This window comes from Clupea harengus, chromosome 21, assembly GCF_900700415.2.
Source record: "Clupea harengus chromosome 21, Ch_v2.0.2, whole genome shotgun sequence".
In the NCBI taxonomy this organism is placed as follows: Eukaryota; Metazoa; Chordata; class Actinopteri; order Clupeiformes; family Clupeidae; genus Clupea; species Clupea harengus.
In genome coordinates this window covers 25,025,696-25,037,026 of record NC_045172.1, presented here as the reverse complement: position 1 = coordinate 25,037,026, position 11,331 = coordinate 25,025,696, and the positions used below count along the sequence as shown (strand labels likewise).

At 47.8% G+C, this 11,331-nt stretch overlaps 1 protein-coding gene across 1 annotated transcript; it reads right to left on the bottom strand.

Moving 5' to 3' along the window:
- Positions 1-8,892: 8,892 nt before the first annotated feature.
- Positions 8,893-11,211, bottom strand: LOC116218159 (DNA topoisomerase 1-like; the record flags this gene model as incomplete). Its single annotated transcript, XM_042702867.1, has 4 exons — positions 11,168-11,211; positions 10,748-10,819; positions 9,875-10,036; positions 8,893-9,757 (listed from the first exon to the last, which is right to left on the bottom strand). Coding segments are annotated over exons 1-4 (1,143 nt in total), but the record flags the coding sequence as incomplete, so codon positions are not given.
- Positions 11,212-11,331: the final 120 nt, after the last annotated feature.

Here is an 11,331-nt window from a genome sequence, read left to right as displayed (position 1 = left end):
GGACGGGGAAACAGAGAATACTAGCCGAGTGGACGCAAAAGTGGAGAGAGCGAGAGGGAGCATAGAGTGGGGGAGATCTTCTTGGCACACTTTAGGCCCCTTAGTACCAACTGAACATCGTTTAAATGCCACAGCCTACCTGAGTATTGTTGCTGACCATGTCCATCCCTTTATGACCACATTATCCAGCAGGATAGTGTAACCCACCTAAATAAGTGGATCAAACAGTCGCGTAAAAATCTTTCACGCGACCGTCTCCAAGGAGATCTTTTGTTTTTCTTTTATTAATACTCTTCTTCTTGATTCCTTTGATGCACCCCGTTTGATTTATGCTCCTCAATGAAACCCTCTTTTTACTTTAAAATCGATTTTCCCTTTAATTAATATTTCTTCTTTTAAGTTACTTTACTTTACTTATTAACTTAGTAAAGTGGGCCTAATCGTTTTCCTTGACTAGCGTAAACCGTTTGATCTTTCATTCGGATCTTCGGTGAGTAATTAAACTGACCGTTTGATTTAGCCAATTTAAATAATTAAAACCAATCGGATAATTTTTTTTAATGTTTGTGTATGCACTATTGTTATATGTAGAATGATATTTGTGTATGTTAAAGTGTTATTATCGAATCGGGAGTTAAATAGTTTGGGATAGCTGAATCGGGGAAATTATAGTTGTTATAGTTGAATCAAGAATGATATGTGTATGTTAAAGAAGTGTTAATATAGAATCGGGAGTTATATGTCTTTGTATAGGGGAATTGGGGAATGTATAAAGGTGTTATTATTGAATTGGGAATTAACTTACTTGATAGTAGGCTAATGTATATATAACGGACTCTCGGAAACGGGAGACGTTGGGGAGGAGACGTTGGAGTGGAATGTTCCGAGGCTCGCGGATAGTAGTCTGTGCGTGTGTGAGATCGGAACCTTTGAATATTTAAATATTAGATTTTTGATTATTGATTGTTGATTGTTGATTGTTCTGTTGAACTGCTATATGCAGATTGTTTTTTTGAACACTTGGAACGTTGGATGGCGAGCTAACCCAGATTGACCAGATTGAACTGAGGATCCGGACTGGAACCAGCTAAGAAACACATACACTGATTTCACAGACTATTTGTTTTGTTTGGACTGTTTAATTGTATTTTATTTGATAATTAATAGCGCTCTCTTTTATTTTGTATTATTGTCTTATTGTTATTATCATTATTGTTATTATTATATCATTATATTTATTAAAACTATTGTATTTACCATAAATTGTATATGCTTTTATTATTGTCAGTTTTCTCCCCCCTCCAATGCCGAGCCTAGAACTAGCCTAAACACACTAATAACTACGAGAACCCGAAGCACCTCTGTCTTAGCGATAGAGGTCATAGGCATAGATTGTTCCGCTCCCAGTTGAGTACAGGGGCACTACAATAGCGTACCATGTTACAAAGCTCAAATCATCTCAAACTGGTTTCTTGAACATGATTATGAGTTCACTGTACTCCAGTGGCCTCCATAATCACCAGATCCCAATCCAGTAGAATACCTTTGGGATGTGGTGGAATGGGAGATTCGCATCATGGATGTGCAGTCGACAAATCTGCAGCAACTGCGTGGTGCTCTCATGACAATATGGGAAAATCTTTGAGGAATGTTTCCAGCGCCCTGCTGAATCTATGCCACAAATAATTAAGGCAGTTCTGAAGGTAAAAGGAGGTCCAACCTCCTACTAGCAAGGTGAACCTAATGAAGTGGCCGTTGAGTGTATATAATAATAATAACGACAACAATAATAATACCAATATAATATATATTTAATAACAATAACAACAATAACAACAACAATAATAACAATATAATAAACATGTAACAATAACATTATTATTATTATTAATAATAATGAATAATAATTATTAATAATAATAATAATAATAATAATAATGATGATGATACCAAAAGAATGACTATGGAGGACAGGTTTCAGATCTTAGAGGAGTCATTGTTAAGGCTATCAGTACAACTGATAAGACCTTCTTACCTGGTAAACTGAAATTGTGGTGCTTGTAATTTGGGCTTTTGCCATGTTGCCATGTTGCCATGTTTTGGAGTTACCAATGACTTGGTGGAGGAGTTCAAATATGCTGAGACAAGCCTGGAGATGGCAATGAATGAACTGGCATGATGGTGTTGAGACGAGGAAGATCATTTGGAGAGAACTTTGGGCTATGGACGCTAACCACATTAAATTCATCGTTGGAGCCACTGATGGTGTCCTCCCAACTCCACAGAGCCTCCGTCAGTGAGTGGGTGGAGACAGAAGCTGCAAGTTGTGTTCGGCTGTTGACTCATGTGTGTGTGTGCATATCTGTGTGTGTGTGTTTTTGGGTGTTTGCTCATTAAATCATATTTTATTTGGATGTAAAACTAGCCTGACCTGGGCTCACTACACTCAAAAAAATAAGTTGTTCAATGTACTTAATATTGTTATGTCAATGATTTCCACATAACGGAGTTTGTGTTCAAACTAATTTAATACTATTATTACAGAGGAAATAACAAACTTATGTGAAACCAACAAGACTGTATTAAGTCATTTCAATATTATTTGGTCAAGTTAGCCTTAATTGATCAGACAGTGTTCATCTAACTCAGTGGTTCTCAAACTTTTTCTGTCATTCCCCACTTTGAACAAGGGGTCCTTTTCAAGCCCCACCTGTCCCTCATCGCTCCCATAAAATGGTAGGCCAAGCTTAAAATGGTCAATTATTGAAATAACCTCAAGTAATGACCAATAGCATCTTATTTAGGTCAGCAAATGTATATTGCTTGGAGTGATTTTATGTTGTAGTGTATTGTTGTTATGGACACGCACACATGGACGGATTATGAAACCATGGGTCAGGACGTGTAACAAAATACACCGCTTCCAACCACAAATAAGAGATACATTTAAGCCACCTCAGATATTAACAAATACAAAGTCTAAAAACAATTGACAGCAAGCAAAGTTAATAACAGCTCATGGGCCCTTGGGCCTGGTAGGCCCGTTTGGTAATCCATCCCTGCACGCACACAGTATTGTATTTCTTTCTGTTGACGGACTTTTACTTTGACATCATACTGACATCATACTCGTCTCGTGGGATAGGGAACAACTGTGACAGTTAGTAACGCACATATCTAGTAAGCCTCTATTAAATTATGCTTTTCCTCGCAACCTCGAAAACAATGACTACGTTTTTTCGCTGTCTCACACTGTGATAAAATATGTTTAAGTGAACTATGTTTAAATTCTATGAACTGTGTTAGTTCGTTGAAACGTAAAATGTAATTATTATTCATTTAGATATTTGACCGTTAGCACACCATTAATTCATAACTCCGTTGGTGGCTAACGTTAGCACTTATTAGCCAGCTCTGCTGTAATCTGTTGTTGCGATGATTCTTGGTGTTATGAGTCTAATAGTAACTTGCTGTGTTTAGTTAAGATACCTTTTAAGTATTTTCCGTTTCTTGTGTATTATAGTTTCGCTCATACGTTTTCACCTGACATCAATAAAGGAGCAAGGCGCTCGCTACCTGGCTCGTGAAATCAAGTTTGGCTGACTGTTGAACTGACTGTCACCACACTGGACGTGTAAAACACGTAGCGAGAACAGTACACTGCCCTAACTAAGCTAAACTAAAGGGTTTTTTTGCAATTAATACGCCGACCCTGAAATCAAAATCTATTGTCTATAAAGGAAAGCATTGCCATAGATCACGGGTAAAAAACTAAATCTCCCGTTCATGGCGTCCATTCGCGCCCCACCTCTCACGTCTCTGCCCCCACACTTTGAGAAACACTGATCTAACTAAACAGACCTTCATTACACTGACCTAACTCACTTATGTAATTCTAACTCAACTAGATTTTACTAACACCAACTGAACAACTCCTTGTAGTTCCAACGTAACTGTCTTGAATAAGCAGTACCTAAATGGTTTTCATTGTTATAAAGCTAGTGAATTTATGTTGGATTTACTAAACCTAGTTATGTCAACAATTTCCACACAATGTAGTTACCGGTAAGTAAATTAAAATCACAATACAAACAAACAAGGCTGACTTCAGTCAGTTTATTGTTGCACAATGACACACAGAATCGCACACATGCATACTGTATATTAGGTGGCGACACAGGACACACACACACACACACACTCAGGCCGAGGTTCGCCGTAATACCAATGTTAAGCTTTGTATGAACAGGCAGGGTATTCCCCTCTGTAGTAGTACGTTCTAATTGGGCGAATGCGAAGGCTTTATTTAAGCTCTAGAATTTCTCACTATGGGGTGGGAGTCTGGAGAGCTGGTAGACTAAGAAAGCAAGTATATGGAATTGTGATTTGGAAAGAGAATTCTGCATTGATAGTTGGTTTTTGTTTGTTTGTTTGTTTGTTCGTTCAAAGTGTGTTTGTTGACGTTTTGTCGCTGCACTGTTTTGTCATCATTGTTTTTGCACTGTAAATAAATTCTCACCAAAGTTCACCTTGTTTTGCCGTGTTCCTCACACCCTCACCCAAGACCTCTGTGTTGTGTGTGTGTGTGTGTGTGTGTGTGTGTTCCCCACACCCTCACCCAATACCTCTGGAAGTCCTAGGGCCACCATCCTGGTGTGGGAGATAGCGCGAGGCGCATTCCTTTCACAGTTGATGACTTCTACATTTTCCCATCCCGGACTGTCCTTCCTCCAGGAGCAGTGGGCAGCTTTTAAGCGCCCGGGGACCAAGTGAAGTGAACGGTCCATCTTGGTCAGGGATGGACAAGAGAGTGTTCTGTTGCATGTTTTTCTGTTGGGGTCCTTGTGAACACGGAGAGAACATGCAAACTCCACACGGAAAGGCCCGGCAGATAGCCCACCTGAAGGTCTGGGGAGGACCTGCCCCCCAGAGCCAACAGCGCCCCATGCGGGAATCAAACCCATGACCTTCTTGCTGTGAGGCGGCAGTGCAAGCACCGGGGCCACCATGCCATACCTTGGTTCTGTAATATTATTTATTACCAACGGAAAACGACAACCATCACGTGATATCAACGTGATATCATTCAACACATACCAAACTCTGGGTGTGGTAAAGAAAGCATTATTAGTTTGATATAAAATGGTTATTTATTAGTAATTGAGCTTTTACCTGCATCTTTTTCGCAAGACAAATACAGTAGGACCAGCAATATCACTCTTAAACCATGCACTAATGTTTCAACATCACAGAATAAAATATACCAGCTGGTTAAGACCTTGACTTCGAGCACATTCATTTGAACACAGCATCACACTCAAAGTGGAGTCAGCTTCTGAGCATGTGCAATGTAAGACCTACAGAAACCCATCTAGGACATCCTTAGGGCTGAAACACACCAAACGCGTTGCTAAAAACGTGACGCTAGCAAAACCATTGTTTCCTGTGGTACGGCGCGCCTTTTGTGTGCGCCTTTTATCCTCGTCGCGTCTTTCTAGCATTTTTTAGGTGCGCTTAAAAGTTGAAATATTCTCAACTTTTCAGCGCACCGCTCATCAATGTCACACTCGGCCCAGGCAGGTTGCGCACGCAGCTCCACTTCATAGGCGCCGGGCAAAACAGCCTGGTGCGCCTGCAGCTGTTTTTCCCTTTTATTGGCTCTTACAGGCTTTGTTTTTATTGTTAAATGTTTTGGGCCAAATGTTATATATTTGTTTTATAAATGTTTTGTAGATGCTGTCATACCATGCTTATCTGTGTGTGTGTGTGTGTGTGTGTGTGTGTGTGTGTGTGTGTGTGTGTGTGTGTGTGTGAGTGAGTGTTCGTATGTCATATGAGCTATAAGAGGCCATTGGGTAATGTTCACTATTTTATATTTTGCATATCTCTCTCTCTCTCTCTCTGTGTGTGAGTGTGAGTGTGAGTGTGTGTGTGTGTGTGTTCATGTGTGTGTGTGTGTTCATGTGTGTGTGTGTGTGTGTGTATCTGCTGTCACATCTATCTGTGTGACGGTGCAGTCAGCAGCACTAGTGTGTCCTGCCTGCTATGTGATGTGTGTGTGTGTGTGTTTCTGTGTGTTTCTGTGTGTTTGTGTATGCACAGAACACAGGAGACTTTAGTGATGCTTTATTGATGCTTTATTGATGCTTTACAGATGTTTTATTGATGCTTTACTGACATTTCCCTCTGATCTCAGGTTAGGGTCAGGGTCAGGGTCAGGGTCAGGGTTCAGCTCGGTGAGGACAAGTGGAGGCGTGGCTCTCAGTGGAGGCGTGGCTCTCAGTGGAACTATTCAAAAATATGTCCCAGGTTCACGCTTCGACTGCTTCTAACCCTTCAGCATCTGCTTCCTCTGCCTCTGCCTCTGCTTCCTCAGGTGCCTCTGCCTCTGCCTCCATGGGTGCTTCTGCCTCTGCCCCTGCTTCCACGGGTGCTTCTGCCTCTGCCCCTGCTTCCTCGGGTGCTTCTGCCTCTGCCCCTGCTTCCTCGGGTGCTTCTGCCCCTGCTTCCTTGGGTGCTTCTTCAGGTGCTTCTGCCCCTGCTTCCTCGGTTGCTTCTGCCTCTGCTTCCTCGGGTGCTTCTGCCTCTGCTTCCTCGGGTGCTTCTGCCTCTGCTTCTTCGGGTGCTTCTGCCTCTGCCCCTGCTTCTTCAGGTGCTTCTGCTTCTGCCTCTGCCTCTGCTTCCTCGGTTGCTTCTGCCCCTGCTTCCTCGGGTGCTTCTGCCTCTGCTTCCTCGGGTGCTTCTGCCTCTGCCCCTGCCTCCTCAGGTGCTTCTGCCCCTGCTTCCTCGGGTGCTTCTGCCTCTGCCCCTGCTTCCTCGGGTGCTTCTGCCTCTGCTTCCTCGGGTGCTTCTGCCTCTGCTTCTTCGGGTGCTTCTGCCTCTGCCCCTGCTTCTTCAGGTGCTTCTGCTTCTGCCTCTGCCTCTGCTTCCTCGGTTGCTTCTGCCCCTGCTTCCTCGGGTGCTTCTGCCTCTGCTTCCTCGGGTGCTTCTGCCTCTGCCCCTGCTTCCTCGGGTGCTTCTGCCTCTGCTTCCTCGGGTGCTTCTGCCTCTGCTTCTTCGGGTGCTTCTGCCTCTGCCCCTGCTTCTTCAGGTGCTTCTTGCTTCTGCCTCTGCCTCTTGCTTCCTCGGTGCTTCTGGCCCCTGCTCCTCGGGTGCTTCTGCCTTCCCGGTGCCCCTTCCTCGGTGCTTCTGCCTCTGCTTCCTCGGGTGCTTCTGCCTCTGCTTCCTCGGGTGCTTCTGCCTCTGCTTCCTCGGTGCTTTGCCCGGCTGCTTCCTCGGGTTCTTTCTGCCTCTGCTTTCTTCAGGGTGCTTTTTCCTCCTCAGGTGCTTCTCGGGTGCTTCTTCTCTGCTTCCTCGGTTGCTTCTGCCCCTGCTTCCTCGGGTGCTTCTGCCTCTGCCTCTGCTTCCTCGGGTGCTTCTGCCTCTGCCTCTGCTTCCTCGGGTGCTTCTGCCTCTGCCCCTGCTTCCTCGGGTGCTTCTGCCTCTGCTTCCTCGGGTCCTTCTGCCTCTGCCCCTGCTTCCTCGGGTGCTTCTGCCCCTGCTTCTTCAGGTGCTTCTGCTTCTGCCTCTGCCTCTGCTTCCTCGGTTGCTTCTGCCTCTGCTTCCTCGGTTGCTTCTGCCTCTGCTTCCTCGGGTCCTTCTGCCTCTGCCCCTGCTTCCTCGGGTGCTTCTGCCCCTGTCTCTTCAGGTGCTTCTGCTTCTGCCTCTGCCTCTGCTTCCTCGGGTCCTTCTGCCTCTGCTTCTTCGGGTGCTTCTGCCTCTGCCCCTGCTTCCTCGGGTGCTTCTGCCCCTGCTTCCTCGGGTGCTTCTGCCTCTGCTTCCTCGGGTGCTTCTGCCTCTGCTTCCTCGGGTGCTTCTGCCTCTGCCCCTGCTTCCCCGGGTTCTTCTGCCTCTGCTTCTTCAGGTGCTTTTTCCTCCTCAGGTGCTTCCTCGGGTGCTTCTTTCTCTGCTTCCTCGGTTGCTTCTGCCCCTGCTTCCTCGGGTGCTTCTGCCTCTGCCCCTGCTTCCTCGGGTGCTTCTGCCCCTGCTTCTTCAGGTGCTTCTGCTTCTGCCTCTGCCTCTGCTTCCTCGGTTGCTTCTGCCTCTGCTTCCTCGGTTGCTTCTGCCTCTGCTTCCTCGGTTGCTTCTGCCCCTGCTTCCTCGGGTGCTTCTGCCTCTGCCCCTGCTTCCTCGGTTGCTTCTGCCTCTGCTTCCTCGGTTGCTTCTGCCTCTGCTTCCTCGGGTCCTTCTGCTTCTGCCTCTGCTTCCTCGGGTGCTTCTGCCCTGCTTCTTCAGGTGCTTCTGCTTCTGCCTCTGCCTCTGCTTCCTCGGTTGCTTCTGCCTCTGCTTCCTCGGTTGCTTCTGCCCCTGCTTCTTCAGGTGCTTCTGCTTCTGCCTCTGCCTCTGCTTCCTCGGTTGCTTCTGCCTCTGCTTCCTCGGGTGCTTCTGCTTCTGCCCCTGCTTCCACGGGTGCTTCTGCCTCTGCTTCCACGGGTGCTTCTGCCTCTGCTTCCCCGGGTTCTTCTGCCCCTGCTTCTTTGGGTGCTTCTGCCTCTGCCCCTGCTTCCTCGGTTGCTTCTGCCTCTGCCTCCTCGGTTGCTTCTGCCTCTGCCCCTGCTTCTTCAGGTGCTTCTGCTTCTGCCTCTGCCTCTGCTTCTTCGGGTGCTTCTGCCTCTGCTTCCTCGGGTGCTTCTGCCTCTGCTTCCTCGGGTGCTTCTGCCTCTGCCCCTGCTTCTTCAGGTGCTTCTGCTTCTGCCTCTGCCCCTGCTTCTTCAGGTGCTTCTGCTTCTGCCTCTGCCCCTGCTTCTTCAGGTGCTTTTGCTTCTGCCTCTGCCTCTGCTTCCTCGGTTGCTTCTGCCTCTGCTTCCTCGGTTGCTTCTGCCTCTGCTTCCTCGGTTGCTTCTGCCTCTGCTTCCTCGGGTGCTTCTGCCTCTGCTTCCTCGGGTGCTTCTGCTTCTGCCCCTGCTTCCTCGGGTTCTTCTGCCTCTGCTTCTTCAGGTGCTTCTGCCTCCTCAGGTGCTTCTTCAGGTGCTTCCTCGGGTGCTTCTTCAGGTGTTTCTTCAGGTGCGTCTTCCTCTGCCTGTGCTTCCTCAGGTGCTTCTTCAGGTGTTTCTTCAGGTGCTTCTTCCTCTGCCTGTGCTTCCTCGGGTGCTTCTGCCTGTGCCTGTGCTTCCTCGGGTGCTTCTTCAGGTGTTTCTTCAGGTGCTTCTTCCTCTGCCTGTGCTTCCTCGGGTGTTTCTTCAGGTGTTTCTTCAGGTGCTTCTTCCTCTGCCTGTGCTTCCTCGGGTGCTTCTTCAGGTGTTTCTTCAGGTGCTTCTTCCTCTGCCTGTGCTTCCTCGGGTGCTTCTTTCTCTGCCTCTGCTTCCTCGGGTGCTTCTTCAGGTGTTTCTTCAGGTGCTTCTTCCTCTGCCTGTGCTTCCTCGGGTGCTTCTTCAGGTGTTTCTTCAGGTGCTTCTTCCTCTGCCTGTGCTTCTTCAGGTGTTTCTTCAGGTGTTTCTTCAGGTGCTTCTTTCTCTGCCTGTGCTTCCTCGGGTGCTTCTGCCTGTGCCTGTGCTTCCTCGGGTGTTTCTTCAGGTGTTTCTTCAGGTGCTTCTTCAGGTGTTTCTTCAGGTGTTTCTTCAGGTGCTTCTTCCTCTGCCTGTGCTTCCTCGGGTGTTTCTTCAGGTGTTTCTTCAGGTGCTTCTTCAGGTGCTTCTTCCTCTGCCTGTGCTTCCTCAGGTGCTTCTGCCTCTGCCTCTGCCTCTGCCTCCTCAGGTGCTTCTGCCTCTGCCCCTGCTTCCTCGGGTGCTTCTTCCTCTGCCCCTGCTTCCTCGGGTGCTTCTGCCTCTGCCTCTGCCTCTGCCTCCTCAGGTGCTTCTGCCTCTGCCCCTGCTTCCTCGGGTGCTTCTTTCTCTGCCTCTGCTTCCTCGGGTGCTTCTTCAGGTGTTTCTTCAGGTGCTTCTTCCTCTGCCTGTGCTTCCTCGGGTGCTTCTTCAGGTGTTTCTTCAGGTGCTTCTTCCTCTGCCTGTGCTTCTTCAGGTGTTTCTTCAGGTGTTTCTTCAGGTGCTTCTTTCTCTGCCTGTGCTTCCTCGGGTGCTTCTGCCTGTGCCTGTGCTTCCTCGGGTGTTTCTTCAGGTGTTTCTTCAGGTGCTTCTTCAGGTGCTTCTTCCTCTGCCTGTGCTTCCTCAGGTGCTTCTGCCTCTGCCTCTGCCTCTGCCTCCTCAGGTGCTTCTGCCTCTGCCCCTGCTTCCTCGGGTGCTTCTTCCTCTGCCCCTGCTTCCTCGGGTGCTTCTGCCTCTGCCTCTGCCTCTGCCTCCTCAGGTGCTTCTGCCTCTGCCTCTGCTTCCTCGGGTGCTTCTGCCTCTGCCTCTGCCTCTGCCTCCTCAGGTGCTTCTTCCTCTGCCTCTGCTTCCTCAGGTGCTTCTTCCTCTGCCTCTGCTTCCTCGGGTGCTTCTTTCTCTGCCACTTTTTCCACGGGTTCGGCTTCCTCTGCTTTACAATCTTGTGACATTTCCCGCGATGACAGGCCACAATCTTACAATTCTTTCTGTGGAAGAAAATTAGCAGGGAAATATGTCAGGGTGTGTGTCCAACAGTGTGTGTGTCCAACAGTGTGTGTGTGTGTCCAACATAGGGTGTGTGTCCAACAGTGTGTGTGTCCAACAGTGTGTGTGTGTGTGTGTCCAACATAGGGTGTGAGCCAACATAGGGTGTGTGTCCAACATGGTGTGTGTCCAACATGGGGTGTGCATCCTGCTTTGCATTGCACAGCACTTTGGGGTTGACTTACCGTTTGGCAACGCAGAACTTGCAGTCATTAGCATAGGTGACGCCGTTGGTCCCACAGAGAGGGTTGTACTCCCTAGTGCAACGAGAACGGTGGCCAATCCATCGACAATCAACGTGAAGAATTGCCTTAACAAACACACACATATCAACACACACACGCATACATCATACAAATGGTCACAAACACACACACACAGGCATCATACAAAGGGTCACACACTTGCAGGCATCATACAAATGGTCACACACACACACACGATATACAAATGGTCGCACACACACGCGTCATACAAATGGTCACACACACACACACATCATACAAACAGTCACACACACGGGCACACACACATACACATGTGCACAAATCATGAAAGTGGTCACAAACACACATGTAACAAAATAGTAAGATAGTGGACCTTACCCTGATCCTCGGTTTTGACCTGGCCAAAGTGTGACCTGATTCATGATGAGAAAGAAAAGAGAGAGAGAGAGGAGAGGGTAAGAGTGGGAGGGAGGGAGAGAGAGGGAAAGAGGGAGAGGAGAGGGAGGAGAGAGGGAGAGGAGTGTGAGGGAGGGAGAGAGGGA